This window comes from Cricetulus griseus (genome assembly GCF_003668045.3).
Source record: "Cricetulus griseus strain 17A/GY chromosome 1 unlocalized genomic scaffold, alternate assembly CriGri-PICRH-1.0 chr1_0, whole genome shotgun sequence".
Taxonomy (NCBI): Eukaryota; Metazoa; Chordata; class Mammalia; order Rodentia; family Cricetidae; genus Cricetulus; species Cricetulus griseus.
The window spans coordinates 189143382-189166524 of NW_023276806.1; the positions used below are offsets into that span (position 1 = coordinate 189143382).

Below are 23143 nucleotides of genomic sequence, written 5' to 3' on the forward strand. Positions count from 1 at the left end.
CCTAGACACAAAGAAAAAGGCCAGCTGACCCCCCCCCCACAAATGCATACAGTTTCAGTGTGCTAAAGATGGAGGTGACAAGGTTTCCCACAGAAACTGGCTCAGAAATGAGAAGAAAAACTGAATGGTCTGTGATTCTGATACGCAGGAGGGTGAGGCAGGAGGATGTTAACTGGACACCAGACAAGACTGTATAAACAAGATCCTGACTCAAAAAAAGGAAGAGGAGAGGAGGAAGAGGAGGAAATGGAGACAAGGAAGAGGAGGAAGAAGGGAGGGAAGAGGAAGAAAAGGGAGAGGAGGAAGAAGAAATAAGAATGAAGCTGGCTCAGGTGTGTCCAGACTATGCCGCTCTGGCAGAGTGGCCGACAACTGAAGGGCTCACACACACACTCCAGTGTTCCCACAAAAGCAGGAAGATACTAGAACTGTTCAGAAGGAAAAGACTCCCTTGTAAAAATCAATGGACCAGTCACCCACTGTGTGGTTTCTAGTTTAGGAATCATTGGCTTCTGGTAGAGAAGTCCCCAGAAGAGGGTTTTGAGTGAGGGAACAAAAACAAACAAACAAACAAAAAGCCCTAGGAAATGAGAGACTGTGTTCTAGTCTTGACTTTGCCTTTCTATGCACCAGCTTTCTGGTGTGACAGAGGTCAGGGTTACCTGTGTTGGTGATAAGTCACCCCAGATTGTGAGCCTTCTGGTGGCTCCAGGAAGACAAAGTCTTTGCAGATCAGTCCTCAGAGACCCCCGAGGGACCTTTCCTAGTGGAAGGGACTCAGCCCTGCAAGCTGTCCCATGGGTGATGGTCTGGTCTCACCGCCCCAGGTAGGGGATGCACTTACAGATTAAAGCCAGGAGAGGCCTGGGGATACGCAAGGCAAAGAATTGACGGCAGTGTTGCACAAAGGGATCTTCCGGAGTGTTCTGGGAGTCCACCTGGGTGCCAAAGGCCACACTGGCCACCACATTTGTGGTGTAACAGCAGTAACACCTGTGGAGGGAGAAACAATGGGATTGAAAGCTATGGTATTGACTTTCCTACAGTGCACCCCTCCTGGTCTGCATGGCTGGCCTTGGCACCACAGAGGGGCTCCCAGCAGATCTGAGTTGGGTATCAAGAGGGAAGCTTCCTGGATGAGCAGCAACAGCAGAGTATGAGTGGAAGCCTTACCAAGGAGCCATGGGAGGGAGGGTGAGGGCATCACTGACTCAAGTTTTAGAACAGAGTTGAACACCCAGGTGCATACCTTGGCGGGGGGACTCCCTGTGAGGAGGGAAACAGGAGCCCCAAAGTCTAGGGGCTTTAGTCCCCAATGCTTGCACAGCCCTTCTCAGGCCAGAATCTAATGATTAATTGACAGCTGCCAAGTTGGCATTGATGAATGAAGCTAATTAGTTCATTTTATTAACTTCCCTCCCCTTTCCCTTCTCATGATTTGGAACACTTGTTTGCTCTCTCTCTCTCTCTCTCTCTCTCTCTCTCTCTCTCTCTCTCTCTCTCTTTGCATATAACCCTGGCTAGCCTCTACCTTTCCTGCGATGGGACTAAAGGCAAGTTCCATGACACCTGGTGACTTTGCGGTTTTTGAAAGTGCAACAAACAAAAGCAGGGGCTCTTCTCACTTGAATGGATAGCAGACAAACTTTGGGCAGGCTTCCAGGATCTACTTATTACTGAAAACACCCATTGCCCCTTTCAAACAAACAAAAGTAAATGCACCCTTCAATAGCCATAGGAAATTTAACCCGAGGAGAGGAAGCCTGTCCCTCCCAAAGGCCATTTTAAACTAGCATTATTCTTTCATAAGGCGTTATGCATTTATTATGATTGCATACATTTGCATGGTGTATGTTTGTGTGTGTGTGAGTGTGTATGTGTGAGTGTGAGTGTGTGAGTGTGTGTGTGTGTGTGTGTGTGTGTGTGTGTGTGTGAGTGTGTGTGTACATGATGCTGCCACAGTGCACATCACATGTGACAGTCAGAGGACAACTTTTCGGAGTCTATTATTTCCTTCCGCCTTCCACCCTGTCATCTCCATCATCAGCACATTGAAACTCATGCATTGGTGGGGTCAGTCGGCCTCTTTCTTTGTGTCATTTTTGAGGATCAAACTTCGATCACTAAGCTTTTCACAATTCACTTTGACCTCTGAGCCACTTCAACAGTCCTTAGACAGAGGAGGGCACCAGATCTCATTACAGATGGTTGTGAGCCTTCCTGTGGTTGCTGGGAATTGAACTCAGGACCTCTGGAAGAGCAGTCAGTACTCTTAATCGCTGAGCCATCTTTTCAGCCATCTTTCTGTTTTGTTTTTTTTTTTTTTTTAACATTTTACTTATTATGTATACAGTGTTTCTGTCTTCATGTTGCCTGCAGGCCGGAAGAGGGCACCAGATCTCATCACAGATGGCTGTGAGCCACCATGTGGTTGCTGGGAATTGAACTCAGGCCCTCTGGAAGAGCAGTCAGTGCTTTTAACCTCTGAGTCATCTCTCCAGTCCTCTTTCTATTTTCTTAAAGTCACTTCCATCTTAAGTTCTTCTTAAGGAGGCTAATAAATGAGTTATTAATATTCTTCTATAATTGTAATGTCTGTTTGTCATGGACACGGGCACATCTAGATCCTCTTCTGCATGAGTTCTGCAGTCACCAGCTTGGCAGTGGAGAATGAATGCCATGACTTGATGGCTCTAAAATTCTGACTGCTTTTATTGGAAACATTTCCACAACTGATCACAGATCTCCCTATTGAAGCAAAAACTATGCATGACTACTGGGTGCTTAATGATTCCAGGGACTGAGGAGGCATTTGCTTTGCTTCACTAGCTGAGGAGCCCACCTTATCTTCCTCCACCTTCTGCACAATCTGAGAGTGTAGGCGAGAAGCTCTGTCAACAGTTGGGCATGACGAGAATGTTGGTGTTGACTGTGCTGTGATTTTATTAGCAGTGATAACTCTGAGTCAGCTATAGCTGATCTACAGTCATTCTGGTCCCAGTCTGCTGCCAGCCCACAATTTAGCGTAAAACATCTAGTGGTTGCTAGGAGAAGAGTCAGTCACTTGACTTGCCAGCTGTATATACTTAACATCACCCTCCTACCCACCATGCACTTTAGCCCAGACAGGCCTTGAACTTGTAATCTTCCTACCTTTGTTTCCTGAACAGGTCAGATCATATGCCTTGCTTATATTATTATTTTTTTGTAATTTCTGATTTTTTTCTAGACATCATTACAAGTATCCCAGACAGGCCTTGAATTCCCCATATACCCAACATCCAGAACACAGGGCTGCAAGTGTATAGTAACATACTAGGTTTCATGCAGTGTTGGGGACTAATCCCAGGGTTTTGTACACACCAACCAAATGCTCTACCAACTGAACTGTAGCCTCAGACTCATGACTCACTTTTTTTTTAAGACAGGGTCTCACTGTGCAGCCCTCGCCTAGAACTCACTCTGTAGACCAGACCCCTGCTTCCCAAGTACTGGGATGAAAGGTGTGCACCATATATGACCTCACAATTCTTCTTGATATGAAAGTTTAGGGACTTTGCCTAAAGTCCCGTCCTTTTGGCTATGGCATGTCCACAGAGGTCAGAAGATAGGTCTGTTCAGGGACTAACCACTGCATATTTGGATTTCCTCAGCAGGCGGCATCCCTGGTTGCTTTGTGCCATGGTTTAAGTGGGTTTCTTCTCATTAGTCAGTCTGTCCGTGCCATTGGGAGCATCCGGCATTTCCAGTTGGCTACTCCCAAGGTAATTGTCCAGCAATTATGTACAGTCACAAGAATCAGTCACTCAGGGCTGTGACTTCTCACCTGTAATGGAGCAGCCTTACCTCTGGATGTCGAATGTGTCTCTGGATGCTGCATAGAGCTTTAAGTGACTCAGGAGATGTTCACAGGCTTGGCTGATGAGAGGCGTCATCTGATAATAGATAGCAGAGGTGTAATTAGGACCTTGTGCCTGAATTGGCTGCAGATGATGGACAAAGTTGCGTGCAGTGCTTTCTGGGAAACAGACTGTATTTCAAAGGTACTTTCAATGAGGCTAAGATTAAGGGACTATGCACAATATCTGTGAATACAGTGTCTACAAATACCTATTTGAAGCTTAAGTAAGCTTTCTGTGGCAGAAGCACAAAAGAAGAAAGGATAAAAAGTAAATCTGGTGAAATAATTATGAAAGCGATCATTAAGTGTTTAGACAAAACTGTAAATCAGTGCCCGGCTTCCTGACACGTGGTTAGCATTAGCGAGCAACTAGACCATACTCCATATGTCTTAGCCCTGGAACTACCCCAAGTCCATGCATACTTGCTCCAATTAAGCTTTCGGATCTCCCACCAGAACATAGAATCTAGTATCCAGAGGAACTGAGGGTCAGCCGTTGCAACTTCTTAATTAAACGGGAAGTTATCTTGATGGTATTTCTGAGAGACAGGTTTTCATTCATTTCAACAGCTTAAGCCTTCCAAGACAGGGCTACTCTTGACCTGCACAAGGCAACTGTTGGTGCCTTAATACTAAAATACTTTATTGTGGGCAATTGCTCACACCAGGAGAAAGGTCTAGAGAGCAGCGCTGTGCACGTCTGCGTGGTGCCAGCCCCACCACCCCTTCTCCCACGCACACTTGACTGGAGTGCTTTGCTGCTGACTGACAGGACTACAGTTTTCGACTATGCCATGCCTGCTATCTGTCACAACTGAATGGATAATGATGTTTTTATCTGGATTCATATGGTATGAGATGGGGCAGGTAATATGAAAATATTTTAAGAAGCAATGCAGAGAAAATACCACAAGACAGTGTAGTATGACCTGTGTGTTGGCCAGTGGCCACTGTTTCTGTTTTTCTCTCGTGTGTTATGCACCACTGTTACAGAATGTCTACTCTGGCATGAGCTGCCTACAAGCAAAGCCTCTCTGGGTTGGGCACATGGAAGAGCCCTGCAGCCCCTTCCCTGAGTTTTCAGACAAGAAGGTGAATGCGGCCATGAGACCAGAAGAAACCCAATGTTCTTCCACCCAGATCTTAAGGCAGGCTTTCATTTCATTGTGTTTCATCTTTGTAGGACAATGAGTGAATTTTTATTTTTGCCTTACCCAACATTTACAAGATGCACATATGTTGTATTTTTAATCACACAAAATATTGATACCATTTGGTTTTTAAAAATGGATTTCTTCTTCTTGTTGTGGACTGAGTGTTTGTGTCCTCCTGAAATCCATATGTTGTTGATCTAATTCCCAGTGTGGCTGGATCGGAGATGTGGCCTCCCAAGAAACCATTAACATTAAATGAAATCTTAAGAATAAGGCCTTGCCAGGCATTGGTGGCTCACACATTTAATCCCAGCACTCATGAGGCAGAGGCAGGCTGATTTCTGTAAGTTCAAGGCCAATCTGGTCTACAGAGTGAGTTCCAGGACAGCCTCCAAAGCAATACAGAGAAACCCTGTCTCAGAAAACCAAACCAAAACAAAACAAAAACCAATCAAACAAACAAACAAACAAAAAGAATAAGGCTTTGATCTGGGGATGATGGTGTGTGCTTGTAACTACAGAATCCAGAAGGCTGAGGTAGGAGAATTATGACTTCTAGGCTAGCCTGGGCCTCATAGTGAGTTTGAGGCCAGCCTGAGCTAAACAATGAGACTGTCTTCAAAGAGGATCTTGTGAGCACATAGCAAGATGGATGGGTGGCTCCCTGAAATCCACAAAAGAGAAGCCACCGAAAGCCACAATTCCAGGACCCTGTTCTCCAATAACTGAGAGAAAACATGCACCTATTGTTTAAACCACTCACTCTGTAGTATTTTCTATTACAGTCTGAGTTGGCTAAGGCCAGGGTGACAGTCTAGCAGTCAAGCCTGGCTTGTCCCTAGAGGAGACAGTCAGAATATGGGACTGGGTGACTTTTGGTGAGTGGGCACAGTCACCAAGAGTAAGGCTCCATTCTCAGTTTGGGAAGAAAATTCCCTAAGGAAGGAAGTTATTGCTCCACCTGGACTTCATTATGTAAACCAGTGCCCAGTGTTTTTCAGAAGGCAAGTGTGTGGGTTCTCTTTCTTAGCAGCAGACAAAGAAGACTCCTTACAGGGAGACGGCCAAGAAGGGGAGAGGCATTCTGCTCAGAGGTGCATTTGCCAACCCCTGTCGATGCTCTCCCAAATCCCACCTTGGCATTCATCTTGTGGGAGTGGGGGGTGGAGGATTTGACTTGGGTAATTCACACTGGCTCAAAGCCGAGAAAACACTCAAAGTCATCACCAATGACTATGACTCCATTCCCTGGAACTTCATAGTTTCTTGCAAAGGCCTAAACTTGGTGAGTTTATTTCTTCACCCACAGAATGGGGTTAATAATACCTCCTTTGAACTGTTCTAAGTACAGTTAGAAATAAAATCTGTAAAGCACGTAGCACAGTCAGGAGGGTCTGAACTCGGCACCTGTCCTATGGAGGACCCATCTCCAGGCTGGTGTGGACACCAGGAATCCTCCTCTCAACTTTCTTCTTCCTCACCAGCATCTCCCAATTGGGCCCACATGTTTGGTCTCATTGTGTAAATGCCCTTGATCTTGTTTTGTTCTTTTCTTTTTTCCTGGTTTTTCGAGGCAGGGTTTTACTGTCCTAGAACTCATTCAGTAGACCATGATGGCCTCAAATTCACAGAGATCTGCCTGCCTCTGCCTCCCAAGGGCTGGGATTAAAGGTGTGCGCCACCACTGCTGGCAGACTTTTATGTCTTAGCACTTGGTGCCCACCTGGAGGTGCTGTACTGGGAAGCTGTGGACACTTTAGGAAGTAGGATCTTGGAGGAGGTAGGTCATTGGGGTGGGTCTGAGACTGGCCTCATTTCTTATCTACTCTGTCTGCTAACTGCAGGTACAATGTAACCAGCTGTCTCTTGCTCCTGCCTCTGTGCCTTCCATGTTGTGATGGACTGTTTCTCTTAAACTGTGAGCCAGGATCAACCCTCCCTTCTTAAGTTGCTGTTGTCTGGTGTTTTGTTACTGAAATGCAAAACATAACTAATACACTACAAAATATCAGGTTAACAATTTGCCGGGGGACAGGGGGGGGGGGAAGGGGGGAGAAGCAGTCATCTTCTAAATTTGGGTTTGTAGAGGGTTGTATCATTAACCCTGTCTACTTGAAGTGACACATCCAGTCTATAAAGAACTTCATTGACATCTCTGACTTTAGAAATTTGTGCTCAAATAATTTCATGAACACAAGAAAAAAGAAGGTTAGGCCATCTGACTCCTGTTGCTTTCTCACCAAAACCAGATCCCATGTTCCCTTTGCCCCTCAATATATCTACTCTTAGGTTATAATTTCACTCTCTGCAGATCTGATACTATGAACTCAAGGAAGAAAAGATGGAAAGGACGGAAGGAAGGAAGAAAAAAGGAAGGAAGGGAGGGAGGGAGAGAGGAAGGGAGAGAAGAAGAATAAAGAAAGACCTCAGCATTTAAAAGCCTTTGGAAGTCTGGAAGTTTGGGGAATGGCATCTCACTGAGTGTTGGGGAGCTCATTGTTTTCCTACTTCCATTCAGGAAGTAGGAAAAAAGTGGTCTTGATTTATATGACAATGCTGAAGTGATCTGAGCCCCACCATTGATGGTGTATAACTAGCTTAGTCTTTTACCCGTGTGTGGAGAAAGACTAAGAAAAGAATCAGAGTAGAGGCTTGTACCTCATCCCACACCCAGACCCAGGGAACCTGCCCACACTCCTTGGCTGGGCACTGTAGAAGAGATTCCAGATGTACCATTTACAGTTCTCATTTGCTCCAGAAGGATCTGCCTCAGACGTCTGGGGACATCTGGCATCTTGAAGGCTAAAAAGGAAAATGGAGTACTTTCTCTGGGCGGAGAGTTCTGAGCAAGTCACTCCTCTACTTCCAAGCTCTTGGCTTCCCCTGGGACAGGGCAGAGGCCTCTGCATGCCTCAACACACTTTTACAATTCTTTTGTCCCTGGTCTCTTTCTTGCACCCTGTGTCCCAGCCTGAGTGAAACTCCCTAGTCTCTGATATGCCCTATACTGCTCTGTCCAGACACCTGTGAGTCTAGCTCAGAACCTTCTCCTTATCATCGACTTCAGAGGTCCCAGGAGCAAAGTAGTTTATGGTCCTCAAAACTAGACAAGGGCTCTGTCACTGCCCTCACTACTTGGTCATCATGCAGTAATTTGTGTATCTTGCTGAACTTCTGCACTATACATTTCTTAAAGATTGAAATCAACAAATGTGAGATGCTAACCTTCCTTCCTGTTTGGTGCTGCCGTTTGAATCTGAACAGTCCCCGAAGGTCCCTGTGTTAAAGCATTGGTCCAGGGTGCTATTGGGGAGCGATAGAACTTGGAGAGGTGGGGCCTACTCAGAGCTCTTAGGATTATTGGGAATGTGACCTTGAAGGGCATCTGTGGCCCCTGCCTCTTCCCTTTCTCCTCTTTCACTTCCTGGCCTCCAGTGGAGAGGCTCACCCTGCCTGCGGCCCCTCCACAGTGCACTGCTGCCCTGCTACCCCGTTTCCTGAACAGAGACATAAAAGCAGTATGGCCATCAGCTGCGGACTGGAATCCCCAGAGTTATAATACTATGTTTGTGTGTGTGTATGATGATTATCCTGGCATTTGCTATAGTAACTCACCATTGACTAAAGCTGTAGGCCTGAGCATCCATGTTTAAGAACTGAAGTTTGGGGGGGGGCATCTGAATACATAAGGGTGAGCTACCAAAGGGGCTTTAAAAACGAATGCCTTAAAGTGCTCTGACTGTTGACTAACAAATGAAAAACTTAATTCTGGCTAATGAAACTTATCACTTCCTTCATCCACTGCACCATTGCTAAAAGCCACCCAGATATTAAAAACATCCATGACTCATTTCTATGCAAAATTCCCCGCTGGTTCACATCAGCTCCAGCCACCTAGATGAATAATCAAGTGTCCCTTCCAATAAGTCAGAGACTCCTGTCAAGGAGTTGTGGCCAATTAAAACTTACTCCGGTGAGGAGGGGGCTGCTGGTGTTGCCAAGCAACAGCCAAGCTGTAAAGCACATTTAGATGCTCCTTCCCATTTAACCAGCGGCAAGTTGGGAGTGACATTATGATTCCAGCAAAAGGAAGACAAATTATAACCCAGGATGGGGTATCGGTGATGAGGGGTGTGTTTTCTTTTAAATGCAGATGGAAAAGGAGCATTTTTAAAGTAGAATTTAAACAGTCCATCATTATTCTGATTTTAATTAGAAGATTAGGTGTCAGTAGGGTACAACTGTGTCTCAGGATAATGGTCACATGCTGCTAGATAAATACCCAGACACCCTGGAAAACGGGCAACTGGTCAGATAGGGACAATGTATTTTTGGACTCTGAAGTATTTATTACCACAGCTACTCTGGTTTGTAATGACTTTGATTTTTATTGTTCGGAAGGATTAAGAACTAAAAGCAAATATTAAAAGTAAACCGCCCGCAGGGATGCCACCAAGAGAAAGCTGCTTGCTCCAGGGTTATTGGAAAACTCTCTTCTGCTGCAGAAGCCCCTGTACCGACTGCCTGAAGAGTTTATGCAGGGAATTTAAGGGCCAGACAAAGCCCAAAGCCATGGTGATGACTGTAATTGTGCGAAGACTTTCGTACTGAAATGGTCTGAGCCACGCATTCACTCATAAGCTGGCTGTATCAACTTGAATTTTTAAAAATTGTAGCTATTCTTGAGTCATACCTCTTCTCCCGGGCAGGAAAGGCCTGTGGGGAGTAATAAGCACGTATGCCTCTGTCTACAAGACTCATACATTATTGACTATGCCTTCCCGACAGGAAACATCTGGATGAAAGTGAAAAATTAGGCAGAGAGCTGCAGCCCCCGGTGCAGTGCAAGATGCCAGCCTTCCTTGTTTGTCTTACATTGTGGAAACCGGCATCCGCACACTGCTGTGTGAGTGGCTCACTTACTTGCCGGTGACACCCACATCCTCAGGGTCTCACTTGTGAAGTGGCCTGGTCTCTTGTACCTGCTCGGTCCTTGGTTGTCTAGGCAGGGGAGCAAATGGCCACCACTGACAGAAGATTCTGAGGACAGATCATATAAGCTGCCTGAAAGGGGTTGAATAATGTCACTGAGAGATTGTGTGCAGAGGTTTGGTCTTCAGGACTGAGGTATGAGGAGGTGCTGTGGACCTTGAATAGCTGGGTTACTGGGAGCATGCCTTTGCAGGGGATTGTGGGACCCTGCTCTGTCTTTGTCTCTGCTCTGATTCCAGATGTGAACATTTGCTCCAGTGTGCACTCGTCATGGCCTTCCCCTATCTGCCATTCTCACCGGAGGCCGAGCCAGTACAGATAATTGATTTTAGACTTTGACTTTGCTAAATTGCAGGCTAACTAGACCTTTTATCTTGATAGGTTATCTGCCTCGGGTATTTTATTGTAGCAATGCAAAGTTGACTGATACGTTGCCATGTTGGATTGTTGTCCTTGAAGCAGTGAAAAATGAGACTCGCAGTGGGAACTAGGAAGATGTGCTCACCATTTGCTCACTAAAAACTATGGCAGTGACTCCCCAGGCTTTTGCCCTTTTAAAGCTGTGAGTGCAGAACCGATAATCAAATGTCTTTTTAACATGTTAAGTGCACAGTGAGTTATTCAACCACGGAAGTCTTTTCATCCTCTGTGATTTCAGATCCCTTTCCTTGGTAGTTGTATTGCTCTGCTTTCTGCCACTATGAAAACACACCTGAGACAGACACCCAGTTTATACAGGGAATATGTTTCTCTTGGCTCACATTTTTTGGAGGGTTTGGCTAGGGTTTGTGTCAGAGCAAAACCTCTGACTGCACAGCCAGGAAGCAAGAGAAGGAATCTGAGATGTTTGGGATGCCATGGTCCCCTTTCAGGGATGTGCCTCTTACCAACTCCCAGTGGAGTTACTCTAGAGACCCAGCCTTTCACACACAGGCCTGTAGGAGGCATCCAGGACCCCAGTCCTATAAGGGAGCTGGACTCATCATCACTTCGATGCAGTTACAACTTTCTCTACAATTCATTCTCTCCTCTTGGGTACCAGAAGGTCACCTGCTGCTCTCCTGCTGACTCGCTATCTTACAAGTCTGTGAAAGTTAGTCCTTCAAGTTGGAAGAATTTAGAAGGAAACACACATACACAGTTTCCACGGAATCGTCCCTCTTTCTGATGAGTTATGACATTTAAAAATAAAACACACTAACCTGCCCTGAGGGCGTCCCATTATTTATGTGTTTCCATTGGAGAAGTATGGATTTAGTTTCAATTTTTTTTCCCTGAAATTAAACCCATTTACTTCCTGGTTCACAATAAAATTGCACACGATTCCAGGATTACTCATAGCCTTTGGTAAGGAATCTAGTGAAAGACTGTCAAGACCTAAATAAATCTCCCAGCTGCCCTTTTAAAAAGCACAAATGTTTTTGGAGGATGGGTGGAAATCTGGCAGGTTAACCAGGCAAGATTTTCTCTAGCAACAACAAAAATCAGTTATGTTCTAAGCAACACTCAGTAATCCATTCTATAAATCCTAACCACCAGTCTGTCTCTACACTATGCTGCTGCTCCCTTCTTCCTGAAGCAGGAGGCATTTGCTCTGGCTTTACCTCTGCATATTATCCCCACTAAGACGAAAGCCAAAAGCAATTTATTTTTAAATGAAAATGTGACCTCCCTTGACTCTCAGCTTTTCCAAACAAACAGCAAAAGCCACATAAACAGGCATGCACACACATAAGTGTGTGTGTGTGTGTGTGTGTGTGTGTGTGTGTGTGTGTGTGTGCTCGTGCATGAACACACACAATGCCGATCATAAAATAATTCCAAGCACTGTTGACTGAGGCAGCCTAACCTGAGGGAGATGAAGCTGATGGGTGGCTAACGTCTAAGAAGGCCTCCGGAAATCAGCAGGGCCCTGGGAAAGGGGGCGTGTGGCATGAGGGTGCAGGTGGGGAACACCATAGCTGTCAAGGTGCCAAAGGAAAACTCTCACAATTCCAAGCAAATTGATTTATTTTATTTAGAATAAACCCAGGGGGTGGGGGTGATAAACCCTGAAGTTTGGTGACAAAAGTCCAAAAGCCACTGACTGATTCAGGAAGGGTGCTCTCTCCATATATCTGTGTGCCTGGGCTCAGCATCCCCACACTGTCTCGTTTTCCTTTGTCTCTATGACTTGCTTTTTCCACTTTCACATGCACAGCTTGTGAGTTTGTAAGGAGAAAGCCAACAACTTGCAACATCTGCTTACTTAGCCTTTTCTTTTCCAGTTATGTGTCTGTGTGTAAGTCTGTGTGTGTGTGTGTGTGTGTGTGTGTGTGTGTGTGTGTGTGTGTGTGTGTGTGTGAGTCTGTGTATGTGTCTGTGCATGGGTGTGTGGCTGCCCAAAGAGGCCAGAGCAGCAGATTCCCCGGAGCTGAGGTTACAGGCGGTTGTGAGCCACCTGATGTGGGTGCAGGGAACCAAACTTGGGTCCTCCGTGAGAGCAATGTGGACTCTTAATGATGGAGCCTTCTCTCCAGTCCCTTAACTTTTTTCTTGATAAAATCACTTCCCTTTCATTTTTTCTTAGCACAGCATTATTGGAACAGACAGAAAGTTCTCTTGTTCTTTGAGCCAACATTACTGAGTGCTTATTAGACACCTTGTATATGCAGCTTAAAGTTAAAAAAAAAAAAGGTAACAGGAAAGAGGGAAAATTTGTCCCCTGAGACATCCACGTAGCAGATGAGAAACAACAAACACAGTAAATATATAAACTGAATGGACCCTTGGAGTCACAGAGAGAAATAAGACAGAGAAGGCAGGGCCTGGGAAAGCAACAGGTAAGAGGTACACTGAGATGAGGGGACCGAGCAGAAGACTCACTCCTTGGGGCTGCCCCACTCAGGCTTTAGCAGGATCATGGGGGGGACCCACAGGTTCTCAGGAACCTCCTGGAGTAGTTTTAGTTTGTTTTAGTAATTAGTTTTCTAGTTTGTTTTGTTTTGTTTTTGAGACAAGGTCTAATTACGTAGCTTAGGCTGACTTCTAACTTGTAACCCTCACTCCTATACCTCATGAATGCTGGGATTATAGGCAACAAATTGTAATCTGCCCCTAGTCCCATGGTGAGAACCGACGAGCTAGAGGTGAAAGGCCAAAGAAGCACTAGAAGCCACCAGGGTCACATCTGCTGAGGAAGGAGGTAGTCAGGACACACTTTTCAGGTACCCGTCCTGTCTGTTGTTGGGAATGGATGATAGGGAACGGAGGGCCATTGTGCTGAGGAAGGAGAATGCCCAGAGGCTTCAGGACATCTCATGGAACCTGATGGTGCCTCTGAATCTGCCTGAAAGATGACTGTGGCCTGGCTGCCCACCTAGAGCACTTCAGGGAGAGCATCATTTCTTCCCCACCACTCATGCCCAGCACTTGCATATCTAAGGCATGACTCAGTCTTGGAAAGTGCTTCACCATCCAGCAAACAGCCTTGCCCAACAGGTAGTTTGAAGTTCACAATCTCAGACCTGGCCAGGACCGCTCGGGTGGGAATTTGCATTTGAACAGGCTCCCCAATCAATTATACACCAAAGTATGAGAAACATTGTTCCATTTTCCTCCTGAGTGCCCCAAAGTGCCTCAAGCAGTGTCCCGGGACAGAGTCAGGCTTGCAGTGTGAACCACTGATTAATGGTACCTGGGCATGTGGGACACCAAAGGAATAGAAGACACCCTGCTTTCTGTATAATGGATAGGCTGAGGGCCTCTGCAGGTGAGACACTTTGATGTACCACCTGGGCAAGCCCTGCACCTGGCCTAGCTCTTTGCCTCACTTTGGAGAGAAGCCTGTTCCTTGAGGGAAAGAATCCGTGCTTCCTGTCTCTTACCTCATTCAACTTTTCAGGACTGAATGCAGACATCAAGGCACCTCTGACTTCTTCCCACCTTTTGTCTCGTAAAAACAGGATGCTGTCTGCTACAGGCTTGGGTTCCAGACCTGAGGCCTGAAGGAAAGTGACAAGCAGAGGGTTAGCACCGAGGGAGCCAAAGCCATCTTAGTGGCTCTCCTAGTTAGCTTTAACTGTCAATCAAGTCATCTGAGAAGGGAGTCTCAATTAAGGGACTGGACAGATCAGATTGGCTTGTTGGTGTGTCTGTGGGGCTTATCTTGTTTGTTAATTGATGGAGGAGGGCCCAGCCCACTGTGGGTGGCACTATTCCTTGAGCAGATGGTCCTAGGCTGTGTAAAAAGCTAGCTAAGCAGGAGCCTAGGAGTGAGCCAGCAACCGGCATTCTTCCATGGTTTCTGCTTCAGGATCTTGCTTGGGTTCCTGCCATGACTTCCTTCAGTGGTGGACTGTGATCTGTCTGGAAGTACAACCCAAATAGACCCTTTCTCCCTGAAGTTACTTTTGGTCAGAGTGTTTCATCACTGTGACAGAAAGAAACCAGGACACTGGCAATTGAAGGGCACAATAAACACCCCTGTTAAACTCCACCAATAACTCAAATCTAGATTTCCCTTGCAATGACACAGAAAAGCGTTTTAGTATTCATGGACAAGGATCTAAGAACCATGGCTGGCGCCAACAGGGGACAGATGGACAAATCTGCTAGTCTTGTCATAGTGTGGACATTATCAAAATATCACAGTGGTCTCTGTTGACTGCAAACAGAAACCTTTTTGATGAAGGGCGAGATACATTTATCAAGCAGAGGATGAGATCCACATTTACATATATGCCAATCAAGTTTGGGGAGGTAGGCCTGTGAGTGTCTTAGCTTTATTTTATTTATTTATTTATTTATTTATTTATTGGTTTTTCTAGACAAGGTTTCTCTGTATTGCTTTGGATCCTGTCCTGGAGCTCGCTCTGTAGACCAGGCTGACTTCAAACTCATAGAGATCCTCTTGCCTCTGCCTCCCAAGTACTGGGATTAAAGGTGTGTGCCACCAACGCCTGGCTTTATTCTTAATCAGCATAGTTTTGTTAAGTGTCCAATATGGGCATTATGGCTTAAATCGTATTCCTGAATGTTATATTGAAATTCTGAACCCTAGATATTGAAATCCTGATCCCTAGAGCTCCATATTTGGCCATGGGGATTTTAGAAGGTACCTAAAATAAATAAAGCCTTTATGGTAAGCCTTAGTCCAGTGAGCTTGGTATCTGTCTATTCTTATAAGATTAGGACACAGACATACAGACAGAGGACCTCAGGGATGCAGATGACAATTATTTAAGCCAAGAAGACAGGTCACAGATGATATAAAACCTGACCCAACTCCTACTTCCAGCCTGTCCAGAACTGTGACCAGATGCATTTCTGTGTACAAGTCCCTCAGTGTGAGATTCCCAGCTATGGTGTCCTGGAAAACTCATACAATGTTCAAAAACTCGTTATAGAGAGTATTGGACAGGAAAGACTTGGCTTTGGCCCTTGTATTGGTTTGCTTTCTGTTGTTATGACAAAGACCATGGCCAAAAGCAACCTGAGGAGGAATGGGTTTATTTTTACCTTACAGGTCATGATCCATCATGGAGGGAAGTCGGGGAAGGAACTTGGAGGCAAGAATTGAGGCAGAGACCACGGAGGAGCATTGCTTACTGACTTGCTCCTAACAGTTTACTCAGTTTGCTTTCTTATCCAATCCTGGGTGACCTGCCTAGGAGTGGCACCGCCCACAGTGGGCTGGGCCCTCCCACATCAATCATTCATAATAGTTTTTTTTTTTTTTTTAATGCCCCACAGACTTGCCTATAGACAGATCTCTTAGGGGCATTTTCTCAGTTGAGGTTTCCTCCTCCTAGATGCCTCTAGCTGGTATCAAATTGACAAAAAAAAAACTATCTAGCACAGCCCTCATGAGCCTGACAGTCAAGTGGAGCAGCCTCGGGTAACGAGTATCATTGCAGTTTATGAGAAAGTGAGTCTCTCAAGGGGAAGGCTGAGTGTGGGGGCATGTAATGGGGTTACATGGTCAGGATGCCTCTGAGGACAAGCTATTTAGAAACTGAGCCAAGGAACATACAAAGCCACCTTCTCCTTCCCCTCCTCCCCAAGTCCATCCTCTTCCATCCTAAAAGCAGCTGTGCCAGCTGTGGTCACAGATGGTGACCTCACTGTTTGTCAGCATGGCCCCCAGAGCTGTGGATGCAAGGGGATTCCAGGACCAGGCACTCTGCAGGGCCATGTGTGCCATGGGGCTCCACTATTTCCTTTCACTGTTTTAATTATAGCCGAAGCACGAAGCCAGCCGTCATAACTCAAATGCCTTGTAAAAACTCCTATTTGGAGGAAAATTATAATTTTCTGATAAAATATGAACACTCAAAATAAGCCATAAAACATAACTGCAAAGTATCTAGAGGATTTAATTATATATTAGAACCAAGTTGCTGGGATATTTTCCTGCAGAGGAACACCTCTCTATATTTAGAATGAGATTCTTTAGGAGTGCCGTGGCCACTAAATTATGGTTTTATGGAATTTTTGGAACATAATCTGTTTATTTAGGTTCCAGAGTCAAAGGAGGAAATCATACATTATAGATATTTATAGAGTGGCAAAGCCCCAGCCTGCGCCACACTGCTAAGACTTTTCACTTGGAAAAAAAGTGAGACACAGGTTTATAAAGTCCTGCTAAAACAGACTCAATTGTAGAGTCAGGGTCAAGATTGACTGGATTTGATCCACCCTTACCACTTGAGAAATGGGAGCCTGGGGAGCTAGTGGAATGCTCACTGTACACTGAGGCCCTGAGTTCAACCCTCAGAACCCAGGTAAAAAAAAGTTGCATGTGGTCATCTTAGCACTGGGGGTGTGGAGATGGGCAGATCTCTGGGGCCTGCTGGCCATCCAGCCCAGCCTACTGGGCAAGCAAGCTCTGGGACAATAAGAGATCCTGCCTCAAAACAAACGAACAAACTAACAAATAAAACAAAAATTCAAGGTGGATGTCACCTGAGAAACGACCTCTGACCTCTACACTCACACACCTGTGCACCTGTATACAGACAGAACAGACCAAAGCATTGGGTTCCTGCTATCTTCTACCTTACGTTTAAAGAGAAGAACCTCACTCTGCATGCACTGTTATTAGACTCTCAAACCCCACCCTTAGCCTGCTGTATACCTTCAGACTAGAAGTTCTCCTGGAGTCCTCCAGGGCTTTGTTTTCTGGGTTATTTGTTTTCAGTCGTCAAAGCCAGGGGTAACACTCACATGAGTATTTCATGTCTAAACATGTATTAGAACAAAAAGAGCAGCAAAGTCGGCATTTCAAAGATGGCAAGAAGGTATTAATGTCGAGGGTATTGACTACTTTTCTCGTGGCTGTGACCAAATACCGGACCAGAAGCAACTTGAGAGGAGGGGTTTATTTAGACTTACGGTTTGAGGGGATATAGTTTTTCATGGTGGAGGAGGCCTGCAGCAAGCGGCTTTGTGGGGGTGGGGGGTGGCAGCTGCTTGTTGTATCTCAGTAGATCAGATAGCAGAGGGGGGACGGAAAGTAGGCCATGTCCCCTAGTGATGCACTTTTTCTAGTGGTGCACTTTGTTCTAAAGGCTCCCCCACCTCCCCAAATAGCTCGGCTGACTGAGACTAAGATACATGAGCCCGAGGAAGAGATTGTACATCGAAACCTTCAGCCTCTGGACACCATAGGCTATGGACACCTCCTAATGCAATATTAACTCAGTCTTGCTTCAAAGGTTCTGCCAGCCTCACAGTTCTAACTGTTCAAAAGTCCAGAGTTTCCTCTAAGACTCAAGGAGCTGCACGCTTCCAACACACAGAGTAAGCATGCCCATCCCCCAAATGGAGGAACTAGAGCACAGCAGAAAAAGACTGGCTCTAAGCAAAACCCAGACCTAGCAAGACAATCACTAAGCACCACAGCTCTGTGTCTCATATCAGGGACCGTTGATGGCATCACCAGTGCTCCAAAGGGTTTGAATAGTCCTGCCTCTTAGCCCTGTTGTCTGCAATACACGTGGTCTCTCCCTAGGGCCAGTTCCTCAGTGAACTCCAGCAAACATCGTGGGGTCTCCACAGCAACTTAGGCTCTACCTTCATAACTCCGATTAGGGTCTTCTCAAGAGCTCAGGTGGGGAATCTAACCCGCTACACATTCTCCAGCCTCTGCTACTTTCTGAAGCCTTGGTGTAAGCTTCTGTGATCCTGTAACTCTTGGTTTCTACAAACCTACAAAACAAATACATTGCTGACATGGCATCCAGTTCTTCTACTTGGGCTACAGGTGCACCAGGCTCTGTGTGCCTTCATGACTACACCTGGGAAAACCCTTCCCTAGGGGACCATGCCCAAACAGAATGCCCCACAAGCTCTCTTGGTTTGAGCACTCTCTTTTCAAATGGAAGACTTCCAAATAAGTTTGCATTGCGACACCCTGAAACAGTCAGTGGGTAAGGTCTTGCTCTCATGAACCTCTCCTGATGTCCCAGTGAATATAGTACACAGTTTCTCCTCGATTCTGCTAATCTTTGTAATTCAAGCTGTTTCATCCATACCCTCCTTGCCTACCCTGTCTGCAACTTTGACCAGATTTGTGTTTCTATCTCTACCAAGCTACATGTTTTTACATCCATCTGCTTCCTCACTATAAACTTGCCTAGAAGTAGTGACCAATAACCATGCCACAGCATGGACACTATGCTTGTTGCAAACTCCTCCACCAAACAGCTTAATGCATTACTTTTAAGTTCAGTTTTATGTTTTAAGGACATAGGTTTAGTGCAACCATACTCTTTGTTAGAACATAATATCTTGTTACGCTCCCCCCCCCAAACTTGACTGCAACTGTCTACATTTCTGTTGGCATGTTGATCTTCCTTTTTTTTTTTTTTTCCAACATTCTAGGGCTTTCCTAGTCTGTCACTCCAAACTCTTCTAAATACTTTTCACAAGCCTGTTCTAACCACAAGGTCACGTAGTCACAGGCACAACTCACTTCTCAGTACCAGTTTTCTGTATTAGATTTTTATCTCATGGCTGTGACCAAAACCCAACAAGAAGTGACTGACAGAAGGAAGAGTTTACTTAGGTTGACAGAATGAGGGACAGCAAGGCAGAAGGTGGGGCTGTGGCCAGGGAGATGCTTGTCCACATTTTAGTGCTCCAGGAAGTAGAATAGGGACAGGAAATGGACCTGGGATATAAATGTCAAGGGCTATACCTCAGTGAACCACTTTCTCCAGCTAGACCACACATCCTAAAGGCCATAGTACCTCCTCAAAAAGCACTACTATTGGAGGACCGAATATCCAAATATATGAGCTGCATGTGGTAGAGTATTTTACATAAAACAAAACAAAAACACAGGTGGGAACCAGTTGTCACAGTCTAGGATGCCTACCTGGGAAAGAAAAAACAAACTGGAAAATGCAGGCTGTGGGACTTGGCATGGGCCCAGCGAATGTTTATTGGATTCATATTCCACAAGAGAGGGAGTTTAGGTTGTTTTTGTGACCCTGAGGTGTGGAATTGGAAAGAGCTCAAAGGAAAATCACACATTTATCTCCAGGGGAACAAGCTCTCTACTCAAAATTCTGAATCATTCAAAGACAAGCCAACCTGCCTACAGCAGTGAGCTCTGCCACAAGATGGGTGACATGCAGCTTATTAGGAACACAGTTCTGGAAGTTTGACCCCTGGGTGGGGGCAGGATCTAGATGACCTTATAGAACTCTCCCAGCCTGTATTTCATCAATGCCAGACATCATGCCAGACAGTTGACATTTTGTTTTATCTATTATTTATTTATTTATTTATTTATTTATTTATTTTTGGAGGCAGGGTCTCAAAATGCAGTCTAGGCTGGCCCCAAACTCTCCTTCTTCTTGCTTTGGTCTGCTGAGCACTGGAATTACAAGCATGAGTTACCACACTTTTTTTAAAAGTAATTTTTGAAAAATGAATATACATGTACAAAATTAACCTGTTTTTAAATGCTTACTGCAGTGCTAAGTGCTTTTACACTGTCAGGCAACCCCACCATCATCCACACAGCTCTCTTTTATATTTAAATTTCTCATGTGTATCTATCTATTCACAGTACATGGTATGGTGTTACATGGGGGCACTTTCATTTAAGCATGTATTGTATATGGAACACCCTACTACCCACCCCACCCTGCCTGATCCTTTGTTCCCAGGGCAGTTTTGCATCTAATCTCATGTCAAACACATGTGCGTGGCTTCACATATCTGTTTAAAATCTAGGAACCACAAATGAGAGAAAAAATTATGTCTGGCTTTTGAGAAAGGCTTAATTTGTTTAGTGTGATGATCTCTGATTGCATCCTGTAAATAACATGACTTTGTTCTGTTTTTTAATGGCTGAAAAAAATTCTGCTGTGGATAAATATCACCTTTTCTTTCTTCTTCTTCTGCTGTTGGATACTTACATCAGTTCTGTAACATAATCACTGCAAATCACGCAGTGATGATCACTGGTGTGAAATCTCTGTGATGAACACGAAAGGATTTCCATCATGCACACCTGAAGCTCTAGCTGCTGGACCACGCCCTTGCTCCTCAGCTCTGCCTGTACACTGTCCCCATTAGCTTTACTGAGGAAGGTCCTGGAAGGTCTTGAGGGCCCTTGGAGTAGTAAAGGGTAACTGTCTGGGTAGAGGGAAACTCCGGGTCTTCAGAAAGGAGCTCCAGAGACACAGGGCTTTCTAGACCCTTGTCTGTCAGTCTGGCCATGTGTGCTGAGTGTCCGTGAAGGTGCCTCCAAGTTCTTAAAGGCCGAGTGTGTGTAGCATACAGGCCAGGACCCATAGAATATCCGTGTAGTGAATTGCAACCAGCACACAGGAAAAAGGGCCAAGTGTGGTGTCTCATGCCTACAATCCCAGAACCTGGGAGGCTGAAGCAAGGGGAGATGTGTGGGTCTGAGGCTGGACGGGTCTAAAGAGCAAGGCTCTGTCAGAACAGCGACAAAAATCAGAACACATAAAAACAAAGAAAATAAAAAAAATGAAAGAAAGGAAGAAAACCAAGAAAAGGGGATAAAGAGAAACAAGAAATAGAGTGGAGTCTTGAATATTTCATAAATGGTGGGGGTTCTATGGTCCCACGCATTTGTGTTTGTGTGTGCCTATGTGTGTATGTATGTGTCAACATCAAAAATGTATTTCTTACTGTTGGTTTGGCCAGTTTCTTACCATTAATCAAGAAAGTTTGAAAAGCCTATTCTAATCCAAACCCCAACCCTTCGGGTCATCTTTCTCTTTCTACTAAATGCATATCAGTCACAACCCTGAAATCTCTTTGATCAGCCCAGGCCAGCTCACTCCATCCCCATGGCCACCACCCTGGCTGAGGTCACCATTATCACTGCCCTAACTGATTGCCCTGCCTTGAGCCTTATCACACCCATCCATTTTCCACACTGCAGGGTCTTTTCAAAATATGAGAGTTGATCTCCTACAACGGGAGAGTGAACTGACGGCTACAACAGGAGGGGAGAGGGCTGGAGGAAGGCTGGTCAAGGGGTCCTGCACTATGGCTAGGCAGAAGCAGGAGGCTCTGGCGGACTGCTGGATGCTAACCTTGGGTGCCAACAAAGGAGTGTGTGTTTCAAAAAGCCAAAAGAAAGGATATTGTATTATCCTACCGTGAAGACGATAAATGAGAGAGCAGACAGATGTGATTAATTGCCCAGCGTAAGGGTGCCTCATTATTATGCAAAATCATTACATTTTAAACTATATTATTACTGTGTGAGCATGATATGTTTGAGTGCATATGAAGTTAGGAACAATTTTAGAGTCAAATCTCTCTTTCTAGCTTCATGCGGGGTTCAGGGATTGAACTCAGGTCGTCAGGCTTGCACTCCAAGTATTTTTACTCAACAAACCATCTCACCAGCACTTGGTAAGCCTGGTAGCATTAGTTAAAAGAAAAAGACAGCAAGAGCAGAAATCTAGCCTCATCCAGCAGCTCCTTGTGAGAATTCTTCTCACCTGTCTGTAAGCGAAGGAATGCTTTCACCAGCCCCTACTCTTCCTACGCAAGCCTGGGGCCAGAAGGATGTCTTTAACCTTGCTTGTTGTTGTTTGTTTGTTTGTTTGTTTTCTTTTTCCAGCATGTGTGTGTGATCATGAAGTACCCATGTGTGTACATGCATGTGGAACCAGAGGTCAGCCTTGGCTATCATCCTGGGGAACCATCCACCTTGTTTCTTTCTTTCTTTCTTTCTTTCTTTTTTTTTTTTTTTTTTTTTTGTTTTTTTTTTTTTTTTTTGAGACAGGGTTTCTCTGTGGCTTTGGAGGCTGTCCTGGAACTAGCTCTTGTAGACCAGGCTGTCCTCGAACTCACAGAGATCTGCCTGCCTCTACCTCCCGAGTGCTGGGATTAAAGGCGTGCGCCACCAACGCCCGGTCCTTGTTTCTTGAGACAGGGTCTCTCATTGGCCTGAAACCTCTTACTAAGCAAACCAGACTGGCTGGCCAACAAGCCTCGGGGGTCAGTCTGTCTCTGCCTCCACAGCACTGGAACTACACCTTTTTTACATGGCTAACCTTTTTATATGGGCAACCTTCTTAGACAGGTTCTGGCCATCGAGCTTGTTATGCACTTGCTTGCTGACTGAGCCATCTCTCCAGCTCACGTCTCTACTGGAATATCGTGAAGATACAGGGTGGGGCTCTCTGGAAGTCCAGCCTGGACTGAGCAGGATAGTGCAGTGGTCATAGCCTGGCTCTGGGTAAGTTTTAGTAGTAATCTATTTAGGCCTCCATTTCCTGATCTATAAACTGTTAATGACAGTGTTACCTATTCTCTAGCAGGGTTGTGAAGTTTCTCACTTAACTAATGTTTACTGGGTACCTGGTATAAGCAAGGTTCTGATTTGGGTACTTAAGATACATTTGTGAACAAAACGAAACTCTTTGTCTACACCAATTCTAAAGGAGGAAGGCAGCCAGAAACATGAGGAGTGACTTGCCTAGCACAGTGGGTATGTGTTAAATACACCTTGCCCACCTACTGTGCCAGGCAGACAAGGAGAGAAACAGATTTTTGTGTGCTCTGGAAGGCAGAGCCAACAGGATTCTCCAATGAATTAGTCTGGGGTGGGAGA

General features: G+C 45.3%; 1 protein-coding gene across 3 annotated transcripts in view; it reads right to left on the reverse strand.

The window, feature by feature from the left end:
- The window catches only part of Tbxas1 (thromboxane A synthase 1), a 220928-nt gene that overhangs the window by 73447 nt on the left and 124338 nt on the right, over positions 1–23143 (reverse strand). For 2 of the 3 annotated variants that reach the window (XM_035450475.1, XM_027391508.2), the window contains 3 exons: positions 13914–14030; positions 3847–3935; positions 845–993 (listed from right to left, as the gene is read on the reverse strand). In XM_035450475.1, coding sequence (XP_035306366.1) covers positions 845–993; positions 3847–3935; positions 13914–14030 — 355 coding nt within the window. The remainder of the gene's footprint in view (positions 1–844; positions 994–3846; positions 3936–13913; positions 14031–23143) is intronic. The other variant, XM_027391510.2, reaches the window with a different exon arrangement.